Raw genomic sequence first — 25441 nt, forward strand, 5'->3', positions numbered from 1 at the left:
GTGTGCATGTTTACTGCTTAATTTTCCTTTAGTGCAAAAATCACTCGCCATGCAACGTGTGCATGTCCACCTCTTCGATTGGTTTCAGGTTTGTCAGATCATGCCGTTGTGGGAGCTCATGGCATGGCACGATTTCAGCTCATGCAGCGGCAACATAGCTGCGTACGGGTGGACGTTGGATGGCCCGGCCGCAATACTCGTTTGTGGCTATTCTTTCGTTCCATTCAGTTGCAAGAAAAACGTCTTGACCCACAGCTCGTGTCATGGCACGATTTCAGCTCATGCAGCTGCAATATCCGCAGGAATTGGTGCCACGGATGGGATTGGCACGCACGACAGCGATGGCGACCAGCTGCAAGAGGATACGCCGCACGGGGAGGAGAGGGAGGAAGGAGAGGGGAAGCTTGGAGACATGGTGGTTCACCCGGAGGCTGCCGGTGGCCGCGACGATGAGGAACGGCGACGGCGGTGACTGCGTTTTGTTGGTCCGACCAAGCGGCTCGGTGAATTGCGGGCCGGACCGACATTTTTTCGGGCCGAACATTGAAGCCTGGACCGACCAGCTTTCCTACCGGTCCTGGACCGTACGGGCCCACGAGCGGGCCCAGAAGCCTGCTCGTTCCGTCCAGTCCTATGCATGACACATAGTAGCACATCATTTAATATGATATGGTATCATGATATGATACTCAACCATCTATTTCTTCATTTAATTCTATGCCACCTCATCAAAAATGCTTAGTTGATATGCATAGTACTACCTATGATATTACAATTACGGGCAGCCTTAGTTGCAAATGTTTGTACTTCAACGATTTCTGTTATAAGTATAGTTTGATTGGCACAAACTAATATAACATGAAGAATGAACTGATCTTTATATATATACATATATAGTTTGGCAGCTCCTTCATCAGCCGGCAATATGCCCATGGATTGGTGTGCAAGGCCTATTGATGCGACGGCGGTTACCTGTACCCCTCTCTTATGAACCGAGAGTTCCGACAGGCGATAGAAGGCGGGCGGCGGCTGGCATCTCAGGAGGCAGGAGTAGGTGGCAGGTTGGAAACTATGGATTAAAGGAGACATAAACTATTTGTTCATGCATACTGGTACTAGCATGGTCCTTTTTCTTTTCCTATATAAGATTTGGGATTTCTATTACTACATGGGCCTTACCTATGGGAGGGATAGCCACACACAGAGTGGGGTGGGGCAGCCTCCAATGGCTTGCACAGTCTCACACCTCAGCGCGACACCCAGCCCTTGCTGCGCCTTGACCTACGGCCACCACGGGAGTCCGGGGCTGCCGCATTGGCTTATCGTGCCGCATAGCATTAAACAGCCGCAAGGAGCCACCATGGACGGCCTCAGCAGCATGACTGTGTACACTGCGAGACACCCCCCCCCCCCCCCACAACGTTCCGAGGCAGGGACGAGGAAGGCGAGGGGGGGGGGGGGCTGCGTTGCGTTAGGGTTCCCCCATGTCGCATCAAACAGAAGCGGCACGGGTGTGGTTACCTTGTATATATACTTTTGGATTTTTCTCATTTCGAGGATTCTGTCTTGTTGGCGATCGGTTTGTTTGTTATAAGGACGCTTACTTCTGCGGCAAGATGAACGGGAGTTTCCAAATTAAACCATGTAGCGACCATTCCTGAATTTCGCACAGGACTTGTGTGGAAATGTCTCAACGAGGATTTTCCACCAATTGAATTTGTTCATTTCATGATGACATTTGAACAGTTTGCTCTACAGTATGTAATAAATTGGAGACACAACTAATCAATGCAAGATGAATAATGCAGCCTTGGAATCTTTATGGAACCAGCGGCAAGACATTACCAACACATATACACAGGTGCTATCTTAGCAAACACAACTATGCAGCTACTATCTTGTCCTTGGGAATTAATCCTATGAGTTCTGCAATCTTCAGCTTCTTCCTGGCATACTGCTCATACGTTCCAGAACACAAACTCTGAAAATGGGAAGAGTAAGATACTACATAAAAAATTTCAAGTGGATACAATGTTGTTTGACAATATCTACCCAACAAACATACCGTCCAACGAATTTCTTGTGCAATAAGCTCACGGGCTTTATATTCTGGAACCTATAGAGACACAAAAGAAAGAAATCACACGAGAATATAACAGGAACCAATGGATGCTAAGACAAGGCCATACTATACTTACACTGTCACTAATGCCTTTTGTGCACCGAGCAAACTACAAAGAAAGAAGACCAAATCAATTTGCATTGTAAAAGAATATATTGATTTATAACAGAAGCAATCACATATAGAACGCCTGTGGAACAAAAAACCTACAACACACTCCATGTTGGAATCGCCGTAATTCAGCTCATACTTCATACTGCGGTCGTGTGCTGAATACAAGTTTTCACCATAAACTTGCTCAAGAGCATCTCTGAAACTCAGCTGAACATTGTCCAAGGGAAAAAGAAATAACATCACCAAGCATAAGTAGAGAGAAAGTATTCACAAAACACAATCATCAGTAAAATAACAATGTTGTGTTTTGAAAAGGCTGATGTGCAGCGCTGACCTGATGATTATCATTGACCCGCTTCCAAATCTGATAGAAGACACCATCACGATCTTTCTCAAACATGAGATTCATGCGTGCATCCCATATATACTCCTGAATTGAACCGAAAGAATGCAATTGTTAAATACAACTATAACAAGGGCCGAATATCTAACTGAGCAAGGGATAGAGGAATTCTACATGCAAACCAACAGCTGCTAGTTCCAGAGTCATGTTCTGAAACCCAGCTGCGATCCTACATGCTTGGAATGTGGCCTTTGAATGTATACGCGCCCACTAAATAATAGAACAGATAAGTTATTGTGGTGGTGCAACATTTATATAGAGATTTTTTGCAATTTCATGGTTTTGAGAGGTCAAATATGCATACCTCAATAGACGACTCATTTGTCAGCAAATACTGTTCAAGCCACTGTCAAGAACAAACATTGTTAGTCCAAGAAAACAAAAATACTGAACAAAGTTCTAAACTTGAACTAGCTGATCATTCCAAAAGGCATACATTAATTTCCTTCACAGTTGTTTCCCAGTATTGGAGATAATCTCTATCAGCGTCAGGGGTGCTATAAAATGCTCGGTATCTACTCCAACTTGTATACTCAGCGCCACCGTGCATCCGAGTAAAACAACAGGAAAACGACATAGTTCAGCTGTCCTGAGGATAACAAGCACTGAACATAAGCGAAGAGGATGCTCTTAAGAGTACTGATTAGAGTACTTATGAAGTTCGAGAAGAGCCAAATAACACATAGTACTTGAACGTGTCAAAAATATACGGGGACTCGAAAAAAGGGGCAAACTTTGTTTATGCGTACGAAAACAGGATAGTAGTTGTATTCTAGGAGCAGCCTATAGCATGTGCACCCAACTGAGGTTTTAGGACTTGTTCCATCCAAATAAAAATTGAAAATTAATCTCTGTTTGATTTTAACTGAAAGACCCTGCTAATTTATTAAAAGAACACATATTCTAATATGTGCTTAATCTCCAAATACTGCAATTTTCTTAGTTTTAGTGTTGAGTTTGTCCAAGGACCTTATGTATGCCTCTTAAACTCAGACTTAAAAGTCAAGCTACAAAGAAGTTACTTTCATATTAAGCAATTTTTTGCTATTGTCCATTCAAAGGGCAAATCAATATGAAACCAGTTAGCGACTGCATTTGTACATATTAAATGTAGATGCATTACATAAATAAGTGCAGCGAATACGGTAATGACACTTACATCATTGAAAATGACTAGCCACTGGTAGTCGTTCAAGGACTGTTTGTAACAGAGTTCAGAATCAAAATACCAACCAAAGAAGCCATCTACGACGTAGTGAAAGAAGTAGTCGTTCTTCACGATTAGCTCTGGAGGGTACTTGCGTTCCAATGCAGCAGCATCATCCAGCTCGTCAACCGGCTTTCCTTTCAACAGCTACGTACACAGATGGAGTAAGTACATACATAAGAAGGCATAATAATTTTTCATGAAGCATTGATAGATCAATCAATTGTGAACAGAACGATAGGAGCATTATATTGATATGGGACTAACTAACTAACCAGGCAAGCTTTGATGCGATAAAGCGCATACTTGAGATGGAGCTTGTTGGTCTCCTTGTCAATTTCAGTCATGCGAGCCGCTAGCTTTTCACAGTCGCTTATGTGTTGCTGCTTCGTGATAGCGTCATTGGCCGGTTCAATGATGGCCGAATCAGCAGATTTTTCTTGTGAATCTCTGTCTCGTCGTCCCTCCTGGGTCTCGTTCAAGAAACACTGGATTTGATATTGTACTAGAGCAGCTTGCGACTCATTATGGTGGAAAGATTTACGGGTAAGGGCTTCCAGGATTTCACGTGAAGGGATGTTTGACAAACCGGCGAGCTCCGATTCTGAGCCATCGTCGCCGACTGGTAATTGCAATTGGGCGAGGCGCGAGGCGATAATTTCGTCGTACCTGGACATAACAGGCTCGTCGGGGAATCTGGGCGGCGGAGAGACTCCATCCACACGGCTGCTGCTATCAGAGTCGGAATCGACAAGGGATCCAGACAACAACGACGCGCCACCTTCACCAAGACGCCGTCGAGACACTCCTTCAAGAGGCCTCCTTCGGCGGCGGCGCCTCTTGTGCGGCATCGGCATCCCCATCCGATCGGCATCAAAGGGGAGATGAGCACTGCAATTTAGGAGAGGCGAAACCATCATATCCTTTGGCAAACTGGGCCTAGCAGGCCTAAGTTGTTAAAAAAAGCACAGTTAAGTTAAAAAAAGTTAAGTTTTATTTAGTTTTAGTTTTCTCAAAAGCAATTTAGGTTTTTTTTGGTGTCTCAAAAAAAGTTCAGTTATTTTGCCCAAATATAGTTAAGTTTTTTCTAGGGTAAAAAAAGTTTAAGATTCTCTCTTTTCCACTTAGGTTAAGTTTTGGGGAGTGACTGGTTGCAACTCCGTGTCAACATGAATCACGAGGCAAATCAGACAGTCAAATACACCTTTCCTTAGGCTAGTCATAGTGGGGAGTAACTTAGACTAGTGTCATGCATATGACACTAGTCTTTGTTACTACCTTCATAGTGCAAAGTAACATACAAGTAGTATCATAGATGATATCATTTATTACATTATAGACTCATTTTGCTTTGGATTGCGTTATGTTACAGTAACATATTATGTTACTCCAAACGCCTCTCTCCTCATTAACTCTATGCCACATAAGCAAACTTGTCTTGAAATGCGCTGAGTTATTTGCTAAGTTACTCCCACTATGACCAGGCTTAGTAGCAAACTGAGAAACACTCGGTTGCAACCCTCTTGCAACTCACATGACGCACGAATCACAATGCAAATCTAATGGTCGCTTTGCATCCACCACTCCACCAGAAATAAAAGAAATAAATCAAAGGTAAATTCTCTATAATAAATAAATCCTCAATCTTGAACCAATGTTGGTGGAAGTCGGGCGTTGGGGCAGTTGACATGACGTATCTCTGCCCTCTTCTCATGGGCTAAATGCCGGTTGGCCTCCACATAGACCTCGTCCTGGATGGGCTTGGGGATGACAGACTGCTTTGTCATCTCCGCCGCTTCCGTGGCCTCGTACTCCCCCATGGTGTCCTCCATGGCGAAGCACGCAGCCGGTCGGCTCCGCCATCACCCCCTCCATTGGCTGGGGCTCCGCCTGCTACTGCTCCTCTGCCTCCTCCTCCTTATCTGACTGCTACCCCCTGCTCACCCATCTCACTACTAGAAAAAAAGCTTATAGGTGGCCTCAAATTAGTGGCGGGTATAAACAGGCACCCGACATTGCTATTTTTGAAAGGAAGCGGCAGCGGGTAAAAACAGACCCGCCACTGCTTCCTTTTCAAAATAGCAGTGGCAGGTAATAAAACAGACCGCCACTGCTCTCCACAACAGCAGAGGGCGGAAATAATCACCCGCAACAGGTGAACTCTTCAAAAATTGTCCGCGTGCTGAAAATGAGCATTGGTGGGTGCTATGGAATACCCGCCACTGGTATGGAAGGTATGACTTGGCAACGGGGCAGTATTTATGCCTGTCACAGATAAATTATGCTGAGTGCTAACCCATACAAAATAAGTTTTATGTATCTAGAAGTTAGCAACGGGGCAGTATTTATAGGGGTCATGCTTGTTGTCATATTTGGCTTGTTGTAGGTATGTGTTGGTCATGCTTGTTGTCATGCTTCACTTAATTACCACAACGACTTGGTCTTCCCTAAAAGATAATGCTAGCTAGCCCACACAGTTATATTGCCGCATAGACACTTAGGAACGTTGATTCCTGTACTCGTTGATGGTGCGCACGATGTGCCCTTGAAAAATACGGTCGGGACAAGCTCCACCAAGTGAGGGCGGCGCATGCGATGCTTTTACTCGGTTGCAAATGCTCCTACAAATACCGCCAGATCAACTATCCCAGATTTCACATCCCACAAACGCAGATCACAAGTACGTCCTCCTTGAAACTATGGGAACAGCGGAGCTCACAGGTGTAGGCAGGGGCTCGAAGTCGTCGTGGCCCGAGGCGGTAGGGCTGCCTGTGGCCACGGCAGCGCTCCTGATCAACAGGGACAGACCCGACATCGCGGTGGCCGTAGTCGAGGGACCAATCAGGCGGCCAGGGGAGTCCGACCCTAATCGCGTCATTCTCGTCTCTAACGCCACCGGTGTCGTCGTCAGGACCCCGGTGGTCGGTTAAGCTTAATAACATGCCCCGGCGTGTAGTGCAACTCCTAGATACGCACCGTTCACTGTTGCGCATATATCCAATTCTCTATCACTACCACTTGCTATAGAATAAATCTGTGGTACATGTGCTGCTCGGCCGGGTTATAGTTAATCTATATATAGCTCTTGTGTAATTTCGACATTATTATGCCAGAATAACAAAAGCATGCACGCTTTTGGAAGGATGGTGGTATATGAATGGTCACCTCATCCGTAAAATAAAATAAAATATGGATGATCACTTCAAAAGTACTATTGTGAGCTGGAGCTCATATGATCCCAAGTGAACAGTGAATTTCAAAAAAAAAGTAGACGAATTCAAAAAAAATCTGTTTTTTGTTCGAAGAAACATTGACATTTTTTGTACGCATGCACATTTTTGTGATGGAATCACGTTTGTAGAGGTATGGACGAAAAAAATAAATTTGATGCTCCAAAATGCTTCCATAAACTCTCTTTTTAGAGCATCGATTTTATATTTTTCACCAACACCTCCACAAGTGTAATTTCATCATTAAATTTTGCAAACATGTAGAAAAAAATCAAGGCTTCTTGAAAAGAAAAACCAGTTCTTTTTATTTACTATTTTTTCAGATTTTACTGTTGACCCGATCTTATGTGAGCTCGAGCTCACAAACTCCACGTCCTGATCGCTTTAGGTTGTCTACTAAAGGTGTAATCCTACCGCATTACTCCACACCGATTCTGGGACGGATTCATGGGGCTTCCATGGACCATGGGGTATTGGACATTTGAGTAATTTGGGCCAACTAGTACACACATGTTCTCTTACATTTTAGGGCTAGACCAGTCCCTGCCCATGGGCTCTCTCCAGCCGTTAATTGAAAGAGACCGGCAATAGCAGGTGCTCGCCTATGGGCGGACGAACATCGGCTGGCCCAGTAGCTGGGGTTTCAAGGGCCATTTATTTTTTGGGAGGGAACAAGTTTTTTCGTGGTTTTGGTAGGTTTTTTCACGAATCGGGTTCTGTTTGTTTTACCCTTTTTTCCTTTACTTATATTATATTTTTTCTATGGTATTTCCTTTTATTTTTTATTTTATTTTTCGTTTTCATTTCTATTTTTCAAAAAATATATAAGAATATAGAAAACTACTTGAACATTTTTATATTCTTTATGGGTTATTGTAACACTATATGACATCTTTTTAAAGTCATGAACACTTTTAAAATTTGTACGAACATTTTATATAATAGTTGAACATTTTTCTACATTGCATGATTTTTTTTAAAATGCATGATTTTTTAATGACGTTAATACATTTATAAACCTACATGGACATTTATAAACCGACCAGGCAGCCAGGAAATCCTGACCCTAGGGCGCGTTGCCCTCTTCTCTGATGCTACCGACATCATCTCAAGACACCCGTTGACAGCCTCATATGTTAATGGGGTGCAAGTGTCCTAGTGCGCAGCAATACGACTTATTATTTATTGATTGCTTTGGTGGAATTATTATTTAATTACTTTGTCATAGATGTGCTGCTCGGTTAGGTCATACAGAAAAAAGGTTATGGATACTCCATTGCTCTTGTGTACTTTCAACATTCAGCAAAAATTAGAAAAACATTTCATTGATGCCTCCTTAGAAACATTGTAGTATATGGATGATCATCTCAAGTTGCCAAAAGATAGCTACTCAAATGTGTAACCCTATTGCAGTCACCACTCATCAACCCTTGTAGGGTGGGCCATGAAATCGACCAAGGGTGGCCTACCATGGGGCATGGGATGGTGGATCTTTTTAAATTGTGTCATTTCGACGAACTAGTATACGCATACTCTTGTACATTTTAGGGCCAGGGCTTGCCCCATGCGTTGAAGCATGGCAACTGCTATATATCGCTCGTAGCGAGTGGTGATAGGGGTATCGGTAGGGGTTTTCCTTTTGGGGTTTTTTCGGAAACAATTTTTTCCACGTGGTTTTTGGACTATTTTTTCTTTCGGGAATCTAGTTTCAGTGCCTTGGAGCTTGAGGGCACGACACCAAGCTCCGACGAAGGCAATGGGCTACATGGGATTGGGTTCAATGTCACCCTATATTATGTCAATGAGGCACCATCGAGTCGATTTTGCCGCCCATGAGGCAGACCCAATGGGTTTGCTACTAGGAAATGAAAGTTAGTAATATATGGATTTTCAATGCTACAAATGCGTTTTCACTCAGGCGATATGCAGTGACGACTCAGGGTTCTCTATCGCACATGTTGCCTTCGTGTTGCAAGTGTTTTTTGCAATGCCGTAAATGTTGGCTAACATGTTGCATAAAACCAATAATTTTTTCCTCGTCAATGTGCGACATCCCGTGAGAATTTGTTGTATACACACGAAATTTGATGCATTAGTGGAAATAATATGCAATGCAAGTTCATGCTTATATTTACTAGTCATCAACCCGTGCAGCTGCACGGTTTAGCAACTTTCAGGGAAACATGGATTTTAAAACAATTTTTTAATGAGTTGGAATATATGAAATATATATATTCAAATACCTCAGCAACATTATCAAAATCCTCAGTGAATATTATCACTGCCAAGAGCATTGTTTTTGAAAAGCTATAGTTCATTGTTTACGGCCTTATAAGATATTTGAGTATATTATCACTGCCAAGAGCATTGTTTTCAAGTATAGGGAATTTGATTGTTGAATCTAAATAATTCAGCAACATTATAAAAATCTTCAATGAATAATAAGTAAGAATATCTATATCAATACGTAAACAACTCAAAGGGGATTCAGTAAGATATTATTGTTTTCGTAAGATATTTGTTTTGTTATGTATTTATTCGGAAAAAATGACATCAGAATTAGCAACATCATTCATGAGAGAATGGTTAAAAATATATTCTCAATTCAAGGAAAAAAGATCAGTCTGACTATTCATTTGCTTCGCTTACTGAGAGAATAATTATTTAACATAAACCCAAAATTGCTTAATATGCATGAAGTTGTTTTCATGTAACACAGAGTCTATATAATCAATTAGAGGGTAAGCGGACAAACTTTTTAATGTTAAGAATGAGGAAGGAAGGAATACATGCCTAAATCTAAAAAAATAGGATCCGGATGACACTGTCCGCATCATCTTCATTTTCATGCTCCGGTTATGGTAGAGAAAGGGGAAAACATTAGCCAACAGTGTGCAAAAATTCATATATGCATCCAAGAATTTTAGAAATATAGTAGCAAAATATAATAGTAAGAATTCTAGAAGCACCACCATTTGCTGCGGCGAAGAATTTTTTTGTCAACCACAAGTATTTTCTCTAATAACTATCATTACAAAATTTATGAGGATATTAAGAAGACAATTAACATACAAATTTGGTACAACTTTCAGTCTAATGTGCAGAAAAACTAGACAACTACATTAATTACGTCAAAATATCAGATAAGGAAGTAATGAGGTGCATGTTATACAGGTTAGAAGGCTACATATGGTATTGTTCAGAGTATCAATGGTGCAATCTCTTATATAGATAGTAGATACAATCATGTTCCAAGTCCCAGCACGTATGTGCATAGCACAAACAAATCAATAAAGTAACAACATCATTGATCATTTCAGTAAGTCGGAGGCATCCTAAACTTTTTGCTGATCTTTTCCATGTGCATTCCCACAACTGTACATAGAATAATACTGGGTCATCAATTATATCATTAGATCAAAATGAAAGGGAAAAACATAACACACACAAAAATATGATATTTGAGTAAGAGAGGGCACCATCTGAACCCATGGGCATATGCACCCACTTTTCATAAAATGCATTTTAAGCTCGTTTTAAAATGTCAAAAAAATCAAAAGAAAATATCACGCATACAAGTTCGCAAATGTGTGTGCGCTGCACAAAGTTTTATGAAAAAATGTCTTGTTGTTTTGCCTCTGCAAAAAAGACAAATTTCAGTGCTACTAAATAGTGTTTCACGACATAATGTTTTGTCTTTTTTGCACAGGCCATAAAAAAAGTTATTTTTCCGTGAAACTTTATGCACGCATATAAAACAAGGAGACATACCCATGCAATTTTTTTTCAGATTTTTTTAGAATTTAGAAATGTGTTTTCCAAAATGGGTTCATATGTACCCGGGTTCATCCATGTACTTCTCATTTGAGTAACTACTACCTGGAAATCTCGTGCCAAGCAAGTACATTGTCCATGAATGCTCCATTATTAATTTTTGTATAACAGTCCGGATATAAAACCGTTGCCAACAGAACGGTTGAGTGCACACCTGAAAAATGATAAAATCATGTATGGTATTTCCAGTAACATAAATCACAATATTGTTGCAGACACTTTTCAGTCTGCACTTCCATCCATGACTAATTCCATCAAATATATGTCAACTTAACTAAATGCAAACATGAAATGCGAGATTATAGAGATTCATGCACAATAATATAAAATATGTAAGATGGCAACTAAAGAGGTACATTAGCAGAAGCAAAGATACAATGAATTTATTTTCACGTCGAGATAGCAAGGAATACATGACTATCAGGACGCGAGTAGTACAAAAAATTGAGCATATGAAAAGCAGAGATGACGCCACTTGTGCTAATGTGCATCATTGGCCGCCGAATGCCATGTGATACTATTGTTAGAGACGCCTCGTGTCACTGGATGCTGAATCCTATTTTTACGCTAGCATTGCTAATGCTCTGTTCCTTCTTTTTGTGTCATCTTGTTTTTAATCTTTTTTTACAATTTTTTTGTATTTTTAAATGATAATGAAATATTTAATGCAACAAAGAAAAAACAAACAAAATATAAAAGAAGAAGACAATTTAATTGTCTGTGACCGACGAATAACTATATGCGGCCACTAGTGTGCAAATGGGTATCAATATTATTTTGAAGGGGAAAAAGTAATTTGCAAGCAAATGACATGAAATTGTGTGTGACATGTAATTCTGTTCGATCAAGGACACGCAATTGCATGCGGATGAAATGTTTGCAACTGGGTAGACGGCCAAGCAACTCATGTGGCCGACTTAGACGGCCAAGCAACTCATGCGGCCGACGTGTGTGCCACCTGATGGCAAATATAAAAAAAGAAAAACAATTAAGTTTGTTGGAATATATTTAAAATAAGGATTTGAATCTTCCCTCATCCCTCACAGAATAATAAAGAGTTGCACTCTCTTTGAAGACATGCAATTATAGACGAGTGACGCTTGCACTTGCGTGCATAGTAGCAACTACAATTGCCTTCCTTCATCTGGACAGAAAAGTACTGAGTTGGAGTTGCAATCAGCAGACGTACATGCAATTGTGTCGGGGCGAAGCTTGCAGTTGCGTGCCTACTAGCAAACACCCTTCACAACAACATTAAAAATGTGCCTGACGATCTGGACAAGTAACTATTCTCTCCGTTAATATGCTCCTTTTTTTGTTGAGAAAATGAGCTCCGCTGTCAGAATCAGATAAAAAAATTAAATTTTTTCTTCATCCTTGGAAAAACAATAAAATGCAAAAAGAAACAGGAAAAGATGTGTATGATTTCAAAGAATAAGAAAAAAAACACAATCTGGTTGTGAGATCGGGTGCTTGATTTGTTTTTGCGGGCATGTCAGAAAATGGGGGTGTTCTGGTGCTCGTGTGACACATAGCGAGGGTAGGGGATTCACGGGGGAGCCGCCCCCCTTCCGACCAAGCAAAAAAAGTCTAGTTGCGATAAATATTTGTAAAAGACATGCAGTTATAGTCTAGGGGGAAAACGCTTGCAATTGCATGACTAGTTGCACCCCTCTCTCTTGTTGTCATCCCTCCGACAAAACAAAGGTGCCCGGTTGCCCCCCTCTCTCTTGTTGCCGCCCCTCCGACAAAACAAAGGCGCCTAATTGCAAATAAGTTAGAAGACACTAAGTTACAACCGGCATCCCTCCCCGTACAACAAAAATAAAAATCAAGTTGCAACCAAGTTATAACACATGCAGTTGCGACCAATTTAGAAGACATGAAATTGCGTGCTTAGTATGGGGAATGCAACTGGGCCCCACCTCTCTCGACATCGCCCCCCTCCGACCAAACAAAGGTCATCCTAGTTGTGACCAAGTTAGAAGACATGGAGTTGCGTGTCCATTGTGGGACATGCAACTAGCGCCTCTCCCCGCATAACAAAAATGGAAGTCGAGTTGCAACCAAGTTATAAGACATGCAGTTCCGACCATGATCGAAGACATGCAGTTGCGTGCCTAGTGCGGGACATGCAACTGGTGCCTCTCTCTGTACAAAAAAATGGAAGTTGAGTTGCAACCAAGTTATAAGACATGTAGCTGCGACCATGCTCAAAGACATGTAGTTGCTTGCCCGTTGTGGGACATGCAATTGGCGCCTCTCTCCGTACAACAAAAAATGGATGTCGAGTTGCAACCAAGTTATAAGACATGCAGTTGCGACCAAATTAGAAGACATGCAGTTGCGCGCCTCGTGTGGGGCATGCAACTAGGCCCCATCTCTCTCTACGCCGTCCCCTCCGACAAAACTAAGGTCCTCCCAGTTGCGACCAAGTTAGAAGACATGGAGTTCTATGCCCATTGTGGGACATGCAACTGGCGCCTCTCCCTGCACAACAAAAATGAAAGTCGAGTTGTAACCAAGTTATAAGACATGCAGTTGCGACCAAGTTAGAAGACATGCAGTTACGCGCCTATTGTGGGACATGCAACTAGGCTCCATCTGTCTCGATGTAGCCCCCTCCGACAAAACAAAGGCCCCCTAGTTGATATGAAGTTAGAAGGCATGTAGTTTCCCACTATAGGACATGCTACTGGCGCCTCACCCTGCACAACAAAACTGGAAGTCGAGTTGTGATACGTCTCCATCATATCTATAATGTTTTGTTGTTCTATGCCAATACTATACAACTTTCATATACTTTTGGCAACTTTTTATACTATTTTTGGGACTAACATATTGATCCAGTGCCCAGTGCCAGTTCCTATTTGTTGCATTTTTTGTTTCGCAGAAAATCCATATCAAACGGAGTCCAAATGGGATAAAAACTGACAAAGATTTTTTTGGAATATATGTGATTTTTGGGAAGAATAATCAATGCGAGACAATGCTCGAGGTGGCCACGAGGCAGGGGGGCGTGCCCCAGGGGGTTAGGCGTGCTCTGGGCCCTCGTGGCCACACCGTAAGGCGGTTGGTGCCCTTCTTTCGCCTTAAGAAAGCTAATATCCGGATAAAACTCGTGTCCAAAATTCAGCCCAATCGGAGTTACGGATCTCCGGAAATTTAAGAAATGTTGAAAGGGCAGAATCTGGAACGTAGAAACAGAGAGACAGATCCAATCTCGGAGGGGCTCTAGCCCCTCCGCCACCATGGAGGCCATGGACCAGAGGGGAAACCCTTCTCCCATCTAGGGAGAAGGTCAAGGAAGAAGAAGAAGGGCGGCTCTCTCCACCTCTCTCCCGGTGGCGCTGGAACGCCGCCGAGGCCATCATCACGACAACAATCTACACCAACAACTTCACCGCCGTCATCACCAACTCTTCGCCCCTCTATGCAGCGGTGTAACCCCTCTTTTACCCACTGTAATCTCTACTTAAACATGATGCTCAACACTATATATTATTTCCCAATGATGTATGGCTATCCTATGATGTTTGAGTAGATCCATTTTGTCCTACGGGTTAATTGATGATCGTGATTGGTTTGAGTTGCTTGTTTTATTATTGGTGATGTCCTATGGCGCTCTCTGTGTCGCGCAAGCGTGAGGGATCCCCGCTGTAGGGTTTGCAATATGTTCATGATTTACTTATGGTGGGTGGCGTGAGTGACAGAAGCACAGACCCGAGTAAGTAGGTTGTTTGCGTATGGGAATAAAGAGGACTTGATACTTTAATGCTATGGTTGGGTTTTTACCTTAATGATCTTTAGTAGCCGCGGATGCTTGCTAGAGTTCCAATCATAAGTGCATATGATCCAAGAAGATAAAGTGTGTTAGCTTATGTCTCTCCCTCAAATAAAACTGCAATAATGATTACCGGTCTAGTTATCGATTGCCTAGGGACAAATAACTTTCTCACGACAACAAGCTGTCTACTAAAACTAACTTAGTTGTGTCTTCATCTAAACAGCCCCTACTTTTTATTTACGTGCTCTTTATTATCTTGCAAATCTTTGCAGCATCACCTACAAAATACTTCTAGTTTCATACTTGTTCTAGGTAAAGTGAACATTAAGCGTGCGTAGAGTTGTATCGGTGGTCGATAGAACTTGAGGGAACATTTGTTCTACCTTTAGCTCCTCGTTGGGTTCGAAACTCTTACTTATCGAAAGAGGCTACAATTGATCCCCTATACTTGTGGGTTATCAAGACCTTTTTCTGGCGCCGTTGCCGGGGAGCAATAGTGTGGGGTGAATATACTCGTGTGTGCTTGTTTGCTTTATCACTAAGTAACTTTTATTTGGTGTTCTAAGTTGTTCTCTATATTTAGTTATGGATATGGAACACGAAATACCAAAAAAATAGGTTTATTTGCTACTCATGGAGATGGGGAACCTTCTAAAACCCTCGATGCTCATTATGTGAAAGATATTATGTACTACTTTGATAATCCCAAGAAAACCCCATTCAACTTTATAATGGGGGTAACATTGGATCAACGTGAATTCTTTAAGAATTATCACTTGACTCAAAAGGGAAACTATTATGCGATCAAATTTATATGTTTCATTGGTATGCTCGACAACTATGCTTGAGATATGATTATACTTGTTGCTCTAGGATGAAGGCTCCACACCTTACCTTTTCATGCGAATTTAATGATAATGAAACATTAGCTTCATATGCTAATGGTATATATGATTAGTATGATGTGGAACGAACAGAAGAATTCGTTGCTTTTATGTGTGCTTATGAAATTGAATCTTTGTTTAAAGAGTGTGAAAATCTTGATGATGTTGTTTATGAAAATTATGAATTCAATTCCGATATTTATGATTTTATTGAGAGAGTCTCCGCTGTCCAAGAAGAGGCTAATATTTTGCAGGAGTCTATGGGAGAAGAAATTGATAAAACTGTGAGCTCATTGGATGAAAAAGATGATGAGGAGAGCGAAGAACAAAAGGAGGAAGAGTGGATTAGCTGCCCGTGCCCACCTTCTAATGAGATTAACTCTTTAACTCATACATTGTTTAATTTCCCTTCGTGCTTACCGAAGGATGATTGCTATGATGATTGTTATGATCCCGTTGATTCTTTTGAAATATCCCTTTTTGATGATGCTTGCTATGCTTGTGGCCAAGATGCCAATATGAATTATGCTTATGGAGATGAACTTGCTATAGTTCCTTATGTTAAACATGAAATTGTTGCTATTGCACCCACGCATGATAGTCCTATAATCTATTTGAATTCTCCTGACTACACTATATCGGAGAAGTTTGCCCTTATTAAGGATTATATTGATGGGTTGCGCTTTACTGCTACACATGATGATTTTTATAGATATAATATGCATGTGCTTGCTGCTCCTACTTGCAATTATTATGAGAGAGGAACTACATCTCTGCCTCTTTATGTTTCCAACACGATAGATTTGCAAGAAACTACTTATGCTATGTATTGGCATTTACTTGATGTGCATGAATTGTTCTTGTATGACATGCCGATGCATAGGAAGAGAGTTAGACTTCGCCATTGCTTGATATATGTTACTTTGTGCTCACTACTAAATTACAAATCATTGTTGATTCAAATTGGCTTTGATATACCTTGGGATCCGGGTCGATTCATTACTTAAGCACATTATGCCTAGCTTAATGGCTTTAAAGAAAGCGCTTCCAGGGAGACAACCCGGAAGTTTTAGAGAGTCATTTATTTCTGTTGAGTGCTTTTATAAAGTTTTTAAAAAAAGAGGGGAACCCAAAGCTTTTCAAAAAGGAAAGTGAAAGTGAGAGAGACAAGCATTGTTGAAGTGGGGGAGCTCCTTGAACTTTGTTCATGCTCATGAATGTGAATCTTGATTACAGAAACTTTTCAAAAAAAATAATTATCCCCTTGTACAATTCCATTGTATTATAAAAATAATGTGCCAAGATTTGCCTTTAGGATGTTTACATTGCTTGTTGGTTTGTGCGGTGCAGAACAGAAACGTTGGCTGTAGTGCACGATTTTACATTTTTTACTGGAATGTCAAACAGTTCTCAAACTTTTTGCACTGTCTTTCTATACAAAATTTTCATTTTTCCTAATGTTGGAAGAAGTTTTGGAGTACCAGAGGTATGGTGAATGTTCAGATTACTACAGATTGTCGTATTTAAGACAGATTCTGTTTTTGATGCATAGTTTGCTTTTTTTGATGAAGCTATCAATTTCTATCAATGGATTAAGCCATGGAAAAGTTATATTACAGTAGCTACAATGAAAAAACAAAATATGAATAGGTTTGCAATAATACTTAGAGTAGTGATGTGCTTTATTATACTAATGGATCTTACCGAACTTTCCGTTAAGTTTTGTGTGATTGAAGTTATCAAGTTTTGGGAGAGATCACGATGGATGAAGGAATAAGGAGTGGCAAGAGCCTAAGCTTGGGGATGCCTGAGGCACCCCAAGGAAATATTCAAGGACTCCCAAGCAACCAAGCTTGGGGATGCCCCGGAAGGCAACCCCTCTTTCTTCTAACAATCATCCTTAATTTTACCTTGAGCTATATTTTTATTTGTCACATGATATGTGCAAATCTTGGAGCGTCTTTTGCATTTAGTTTCCACTTTTCTTTGATGCACCATGCTGGTATGAGATAGTCCTTTGTCGATTTATAGAATGCTCATTGCACTTCACTTATATCTTTTGAGTATGGCTTTATAGAATGCTTGATGTGCTTCACTTATATCATTTGAAGTTTGGATTGCTTGTTTGTCTTCACATAGAAAACTGCCATTTGTAGAATGCTCTTTTGCTTCACTTATATTTGTTAGAGCGTGGGCATATCTTTTGTAGAAGAATTAAACTCTCTTGCTTCACTTATATCTATTTAGAGAGATGACATGAATTGATCATTCACATGGGTTAGTCATAAAATCATACATAAAACCTGTAGATCACTGAATATGATATGTTTGATTCCTTGCAATAGTTTGGCGATATAAAGATGGTGATATTAGAGTCATGCTAGTGGGTAGTTGTGGATTGTAGAAATAATTGTGTTGAAGTTTGTGATTCCCGTAGGGTGCACGTATGGTGAACCGTTATGTAACGAAGTTGGAGCATGAGGTATTTATTGATTATCTTCCTTATGAGTGGCGGTCGGGGACGAGCGATGGTCTTTTACTACCAATCTATCCCCCTAGGATCATGCGCGTAGTACTTTGTTTCGATGACTAATAGATTTTTGCAATAAGTATGTGAGTTCTTTGTGACTAATGTTGAGTCCATGGATTATGTGCACTCTCACCCTTCCATCATTGCTAGCCTCTTCGGTACTGTGCATTGCCATTTCTCACCTCGAGAGTCGGTGCAAACTCCGCCGGTGCATCCAAACCCCGTGATACGATACACTCTATCACACATAAGCCTCCTTATATCTTCCTCAAAACAACCACCATACCTACCTATTATGGCATTTCCATAGCCATTCCGAGATATATTGTCATGCAACTTCCATCATCATCATATACATGACTTGAGCATTCATTGTCATATTGCTTTGCATGATCGTAAGATAGCTAGCATGATGTTTTCATGGCTTGTCCATTTTTTGATGTCATTGCTACGCTAGATCATTGCACATCCCGGTACACCGCTGGAGGCATTCATATAGAGTCATATCTTTGTTCTAGTATCAAGTTGTAATATTGAGCTGTAAATAAATAAAAGTGTGATGATCATCATTATTAGAACATTATCCCATGATCAAAATAAAAGTGGCCAAAGAAGCCCCCCCCCCCCCTAAAAAAAGATAGAGGTCAAAGAAGCTTACAAAAAAAGAAAAAAAAAAGAGAAGGGACAATGTTACTATGCTTTTACCACACTTGTGCTTCAGAGTAGCACCATGTTCTTCATATAGAGAGTCTGTTGAGTTATCACTTTCATATACTAGTGGGAATTTTCATTATAGAACTTGGCTTGTATATTCCAACGATGGGCTTCCTCAAATGCCCTAGGTCTTCATGAGCAAGCAAGTTGGATGCACACCCACTTAGTTTTAGTTTGAGCTTTCATACACTTGTAGCTCTAGTGCATCCGTTGCATGGCAATCCCTACTCCTCACATTGACATCAATTGATGGGCATCTCCATAGCCCGTTTATTAGCCACGTTGATGTGAGACTTTCTCCCTTTTTGTCTTCTCCACACAACCTCCATCGTCGTATTCTATTCCACCTATAGTTCTATATCCATGGCTCACGCTCATGTATTGCGTGAAAGTTGAAAAGGTTTGAGAACATCAAAATTATGAAACAATTGCTTGGCTTGTCATCGGGGTTGTGCATGATTTGAATATTTTGTGTGGTGAAGATGAAGCATAGCCAGACCATATGATTTTGTTGGGATAACTTTCTTTGGCCATGTTATTTTCAAAAGACATGATTGCTTTATTAGTATGATTGAAGTATTATTGTCTTAATGTCAAATGATAGATTATTGCTTTGAATCACTCGTGTCTTAATATTCATGTCATGATTAGATTACATGATCAAGATTATGCTAGGTAGCATTCCACATAAAAAATTATCTTTTTTATCATTTACCTACTCGAGGACGAGTAGGAATTAAGCTTGGGGATGTTGATATGTCTCCGTCATATCTATAATTTTAGATTGTTCCATGCCAATACTATATAACTTTTCATATACTCTTGGCAACTTTTTATACTATTTTTGGGATTAACATATTGATCCAGTGCCCAGTGCCAGTTCCTATTTGTTGCATGTTTTTTGTTTCGTAGAATATCCATATCAAACGGAGTCCAAACGGGATAAAAACTGACGGGGATTTTTTTGGAATATATGTGATTTTTGGGAAGAAGAATCAACGCAAGACGATGCCCGAGGGGGCCACGAGGCAGGGGGGCGCGCCCCAGGGGGTCAGGCACGCCCTAGGCCCTCGTGGCCACCCCCTAAGTCAGTTGGTGCCCTTCTTTCGCCGCAAGAAATCTAATATCCGGATAAAAATCGTGTCCAAAGTTCACCCCAATCGGAGTTACGGATCTCTGGGATTTCAAGTAACGGTGAAAGGGAAGAATCTGGAATGCAGAAACAGAGAGAGATAGAGAGACAGATCCAATCTCGGAGGGGCTCTCGCCCCGTCGCCGCCATGGAGGCCATGGACCAGAGGGGAAACCCTTCTCCCATCTAGGAAGAAGGTCAAGGAAGAAGAAGAAGAAGAAGAAGAAGAAGAAGAAGAAGAAGAAGGGGGGCTCTCTCCCCCTCTCTCCCGGTGGCGCCGGAATGCCGCCGGGGCCATCATCGCAACAACAATCTACACCAACAACTTCACCGCCGTCATCACCAACTCCTCCCCCCTCTATGCAGCGGTGTAACCCCTCTTTTACCCGCTGTAATCTCTACTTAAACATGGTGCACAATGCTATATATTATTTCCTAATGATGTATGGCTATCCTATGATGTTTGAGTAGATCCGTTTTGTCCTATGGGTTAATTGATGATCGTGATTGGTTTGAGTTGCATGCTATATTATTGGTGCTGTCCTATGGTGCTCTCCGTGTCGCGCAAGCGTGAGGGATCCCCGCTGTAGGGTTTGCAATATGTTCATGATTTACTTATGGTGGGTGGCTTGAGTGACAGAAGCACAGACCCGAGTAAGTAGGTTGTTTGCGTATGGGAATAAAGAGGACTTGATACTTTAATGCTATGGTTGAGTTTTACCTTAATGATCTTTAGTAGTTGCGGATGCTTGCTAGAGTTTCAATCATAAATGCATATGATCCAACAAGAGAAAGTGTGTTAGCTTATGCCTCTCCCTCAAATAAAATTACAATAATGATTACCGGTCTAGTTATCGATTGCCTAGGGACAAATAACTTTCTCATGACAACAAGCTCGCTACTAAAACTAACTTAGTTGTGTCTTCATCTAAACAGCCCCTACTTTTTATTTACGCGCTCTTTATTATCTTGCAAACCTATCCAACAGCACCTACAAAATACTTCTAGTTTCATACTTGTTCTAGGTAAAGCGAATGTTAAGCGTGCGTAGAGTTGTATCGGTGGTCGATGGAACTTGAGGGAATATTTGTTCTACCTTTAGCTCCTCGTTGGGTTCGACACTCTTACTTATCGAAAGAGGCTACAATTGATCCCCTATACTTGTGGGTTATCAAGTTGCAACCAAGTAAAACAAACAAAAGGGCTATACAACTCCTAGTTATGGCCCAGTAATACATATAAGGGGATTTGAGTTCAGAGATAATCCTGAAAAATATGGATCTGATTTCGTGAAAGTAATGTTTCAGCAAAATCATGTTCTTGGACCTACTAATGTCAACTAGAATAAAACAAAACAAGCGAATTGAATCACTCCTACTAATGGCTTCAGTAATGTGTATGAGGGATATGAGAGAAGCACTTCTTGAGACACCAAAAATTATCCCAGTAAATAACAGTATAAATGATAGCACTCACCAGATTAAAAAAAGGAACAAAATGTGTCCAAGAAAACTAGCAGAGGTTTATATCCTAAAAAAGCATGCCACCCAAGAGCTAGGGTAGAAAAAAGCTTTAGGCAACAAATGCTCCTCAGCGTTGTGGCATCTCTTTTCATGTTCGAAAGCAACCTCCGTGAAAGAAAGTCAGTGATATTCAATCTCCAGAAGGATAGAATCATAACAGCATGCAGGGTCAAGGTCTCTTTATGATCGAAATGACCTCCGTACTATCAGATGACACATGAATAGCAGGAACGCTCAGGTCAAGGGTCAATGAGATAGGCTGTAGTCCTGGAACAGATAGGTAGACCCATGGTGAATATTGAATAGGTGAAGCCACGGCAAAAACATTAGGGGTTCACATCGACTGGGCTATATTGTGCTTATACGCGAGTGAGCCCATCATCAGCACCGACACCACGCCAACACCAGCATTGTCCAACACTGGTGGAGGCTGAATGATCTCACATGGTTTTGCGCATGCTACACACAATATTGTCAATCAAGTTACAAGTTGACAAGTCGGTACAGATACAAGGTGCAAATTTCTACGTACCACAACACATGATCTTGAATCAGAACTGAAAATTAACCAACATCCAAAGTAACATACTGTAGGTATATCTGAAGTGCACGGTTCTAATGTACGTAGATTGCTAAGGATAAACACGATCCTAAATTTCCCCGTCCCAGAGCTCCTCGAGGGTCTTGTAGACGCTTTGCTGGTTAATGGTAAAGTCACCTCTGAACTGTCTAACCTGAAAGCCACAAAATAATTAAGGTAATCAGATGCACTCGCTCTATACTATGAACTGTTAAATAACAACAAGATGCATTGATTAAATAGATCAAGAAAATTAAAAAAATCCGTTGCATTTCTTTCTTAAAGAATGGAAAAAGACAACACAATTGGCAACGCAAGGTGTCAAGATGTTATTTTTTACCACGTTCCAACAAGGTAAAAAGACCTATGTAGAGACTTTTGATTATACAAAATTACCGTAATGCAACAAAGAATATATATACTCTGCGGAGTATTTACACATGGATTGTTTGTCAGTTGTCAGATGTGCTACGGTTTTTCGCATGGTGATAGTCCAACATATCATCTCATCTCACAAAGATGCCTTGTCGTAGTGGAAAATATCATTGCAATTTTGTCCTCATTTAAGTGTGGGGGTATAAAGAATAGCAACAAACCTGCTTAATCTCGGATATCATCGCAAGCAAGTCATCTGCAATAGACCAATCATAAACATCAAGATTTTGCTTTATCCTTTCCTCATTCAGGCTCTTTGGTAGTACACTATGACCCATCTGAATGTTCCAGCGCAGGGCCACCTGTGCAGGAGTTTTCCCAAGTTTATTTGCTATTGAGGTGATGACCGGTTCTTGAAGGACATTACTGTTCATCCAAGGCGTACCAGGTGAACCTAGTGGTGAGTATGCCTGCAATATACATATACATAGTCGGGTATAATAAGAACATATATTTTTTAAACATTAGAAAGCCAGTTGCCCCCAAGTGCACCACGAACTTACAGAAAGATGAATACCGGTTGACTGACAAAAGTTGTGGAGCTTAGTTTGCTGCCAACCTGGATGACTTTCCACCTGATTAACAGCTGGACGTACACGAGCTAGATCAAGCAAGTCACCCAGTTTCTTTGTTGAGAAATTACTCACACCTATTGCACGAGCTTTTCCAGTATCATATAACTTTTCCATTGCTCCCCAAGTAGTAGGGATGTCAGGTCGTACAAAGTTTTCAGGATTGCTTGCGTCGGTGCCCTTCTTGAGCCTAAATGGCCAATGGATCTACAAAATTGCATACCGGTAAAAACTCAATTTCAAATTCTTCATGAAAACATTGCTATATAGCTCCAATAGGTAAATACTTAAATCCTCTCAAAGGAAAATACAATTCAACTAAAATGTAGTGATAAAATTCTTCAAATATATAATATACTCCCTTCATCCCAAAATAAGTGACTCAACTTTGTACTAATTTTGTACTAAATTTAGTACAAAATTGAGTCACTTTTTTTTGGGACGGAGAGAGTATTTCTCACAAATATATTCAAGATGCTGAAAATGATGCCCAAGCTCAAGACAATATACCAACTCATACCAAAAGATAAAACCATATCGAGAAACATGCATGTGTGTTAAGTGGTGCGTACTTGAAATTATTTTAGTTGGATGTGGATTTGTGACTAGATCACAGAAAAGAAGCCCACTTGCATGAAAAGTATACAATTACTAAGCAGTGGACTGGTGACTTAACAGAGGATCGTGTTTCTACACATTAAACAATACAATTACTAAGCAGGCAATTACTAAGTAGTGGACTGGCCACTTAAGCCTGCCCGTAATGGGGAGTATCGTCTAGTAGTATCATGCATATGATACTAGTGTATGATGTTACGAATGCATAATCATAAGTTAGTATCTTAGATTGCTTCATTTTATTCTCATGCATGACACAATGTGGTATAAAATTTAATATGATACCAAATCCTCAATTTCCTCAATTAACTGTGCGACATCTCATAAGAAAATGTCAAGTTAGCATGCATGATACCGCATATGAACTTCCGTTACGGGCAGTCTAATATAGGATCATGTTTCCACACTTTAAACTATAGGTGGTCATGAATAACACATATTTATTTGTCGATGATAACCTCGAGAAATCTAAAGTTTCGTGTAATCCAGATCACTACCACTAGTTTTATGAGGTATATTGTTCCAGACGATGAAAGGAGCATGCAAATGTAGAGTAGAAATCACCATATTCAGTAGAAAAAGTGAGATAGTACAACACAATGGCAAGATTGGAGCAACTCGATAGTGAAACATGATTATGAAATGGAAGGTGCTTACAAGGTAAAGATCCAAATACTCAAGCTGCAAGTCATTCAGACTTCTGTCAATTGACTCCGGCACATCTTCTGGAGCGTGATGATCATGCCTAAAATCACCGGTTAATTCTATTACTCGGTGAACTTAAACTGCAGAGAAATCCATGCAGGTGAACTGAACAGATCAATCCCAATGCTCTGAGCTTACCACAGCTTAGAGGTGATAAACAAATCTTCCCGCTTCACGACACCCTCTTCGAATAGCTTTTGCAGTGCCAAACCAACCTGAATAATCCAAGAGCAAATGTTATGCCTTCCTTAAGCCAACAATTGTTAATCAGTTGGAATGGAAACAGTATTGTCAACAACAACAACGATAAACTCCCTCCATCCACAAATGTAAGGATTTTTCTAAACGCTTGCCAAACAAGGAATAAATGATCACCTACCTCATTTTCGTTGCGGTAAGCCCTGGCACAATCGATGTGTCGGTACCCTGCCTGCACGATTCAAAAACAATCTCAAATCTGTGATTCTCTTGGAGGAAATATATATAAAATCACCATTCAAATACAGAGACTAGGACTACACAAAGGGAATAAATGATCTGAAGAAACCAAATCATGTGAGGCTGTGCGAACCTTGACGGCGGCGTAGACGGATTGGCCAACCTCATCTGGCTTGGACTGCCAGGTGCCATACCCCACTGAGGGGATCGTGCCGCCGGTGTTGAGCGCGAGGTGCCTCGCCATCACCACCGCCCAACGAGCTGACAGACTGATGCACAACGGCTGGTCCGCGGCACTTGCAGCACCGCATGAGATTGGAGAGGAAGAGGAGTGAGCAGCTAGCATCTGGTTGTTGGTATGTAGCACGGTACACCAGTACAAAGCTAATCCAAGAGAAAATCTAATTTATTAGGAATAAAGCTAATCTAAACCTGATGGCGTTTGTGCTCGGTAGCACGGTACAGATACGATAAAATATCACGTGGCCGCCTGCTTTAATCTATCCGCCGGGTCATCATCCCCTGGATTGATTTGATGGCCAGGCATCTCCCCCTCCATCATGGAAGAAACCAGTGGAGAAACCTTTTTGTCGATATCGTAGCGTACCTAGTC

General features: G+C 41.0%; 2 protein-coding genes across 2 annotated transcripts; both read right to left on the minus strand.

The window, feature by feature from the left end:
* Window positions 1-1811: 1811 nt before the first annotated feature.
* On the minus strand, window positions 1812-4703 carry LOC147988464 (uncharacterized). Its single transcript, XM_087541100.1, has 10 exons — window positions 4122-4703; window positions 3800-3993; window positions 3076-3181; window positions 2944-2985; window positions 2754-2849; window positions 2571-2666; window positions 2333-2443; window positions 2199-2231; window positions 2066-2116; window positions 1812-1981 (listed from the first exon to the last, which is right to left on the minus strand). The coding sequence occupies exons 1-10, from the start codon at window positions 4701-4703 to the stop codon at window positions 1883-1885; spliced, it is 1410 nt and encodes a 469-aa protein (XP_087397226.1). The 3' UTR covers window positions 1812-1882.
* A 17234-nt stretch (window positions 4704-21937) lies between these two features.
* LOC147988465 (NADPH-dependent aldo-keto reductase, chloroplastic-like) lies at window positions 21938-25231 on the minus strand. Its single transcript, XM_087541147.1, has 7 exons — window positions 24962-25231; window positions 24770-24820; window positions 24529-24605; window positions 24343-24430; window positions 22999-23274; window positions 22657-22905; window positions 21938-22214 (listed from the first exon to the last, which is right to left on the minus strand). Exons 1-7 carry the CDS (start codon window positions 25172-25174, stop codon window positions 22131-22133), a joined length of 1038 nt encoding a protein of 345 aa, XP_087397273.1. The 5' UTR covers window positions 25175-25231; the 3' UTR covers window positions 21938-22130.
* Between the last annotated feature and the right edge of the window lie 210 nt (window positions 25232-25441).

Source organism: Triticum urartu, chromosome 1A (genome assembly GCF_056163025.1).
Source record: "Triticum urartu cultivar PI428250 chromosome 1A, HENAU_Tu73, whole genome shotgun sequence".
In the NCBI taxonomy this organism is placed as follows: Eukaryota; Viridiplantae; Streptophyta; class Magnoliopsida; order Poales; family Poaceae; genus Triticum; species Triticum urartu.

Excerpts from the sequence above, each read along its gene's own strand:
- LOC147988464 (XM_087541100.1), bottom strand. The coding sequence starts at position 4,703 with ATGCCGATGCCGCACAAGAGGCGCCGCCGCCGAAGGAGGCCTCTTGAA. Across the intron at positions 2,986-3,075 it reads CAACTGTGAAGGAAATTAAT|TGGCTTGAACAGTATTTGCT; the intron begins GTATGCCTTTTG and ends TGTTCTTGACAG. Across the intron at positions 2,850-2,943 it reads CAAATGAGTCGTCTATTGAG|TGGGCGCGTATACATTCAAA; the intron begins GTATGCATATTT and ends TCTATTATTTAG.
- LOC147988465 (XM_087541147.1), bottom strand. The coding sequence starts at position 25,174 with ATGCTAGCTGCTCACTCCTCTTCCTCTCCAATCTCATGCGGTGCTGCA. Across the intron at positions 24,606-24,769 it reads CTTACCGCAACGAAAATGAG|GTTGGTTTGGCACTGCAAAA; the intron begins GTAGGTGATCAT and ends TGGATTATTCAG. Across the intron at positions 24,431-24,528 it reads TTTATCACCTCTAAGCTGTG|GCATGATCATCACGCTCCAG; the intron begins GTAAGCTCAGAG and ends CGGTGATTTTAG.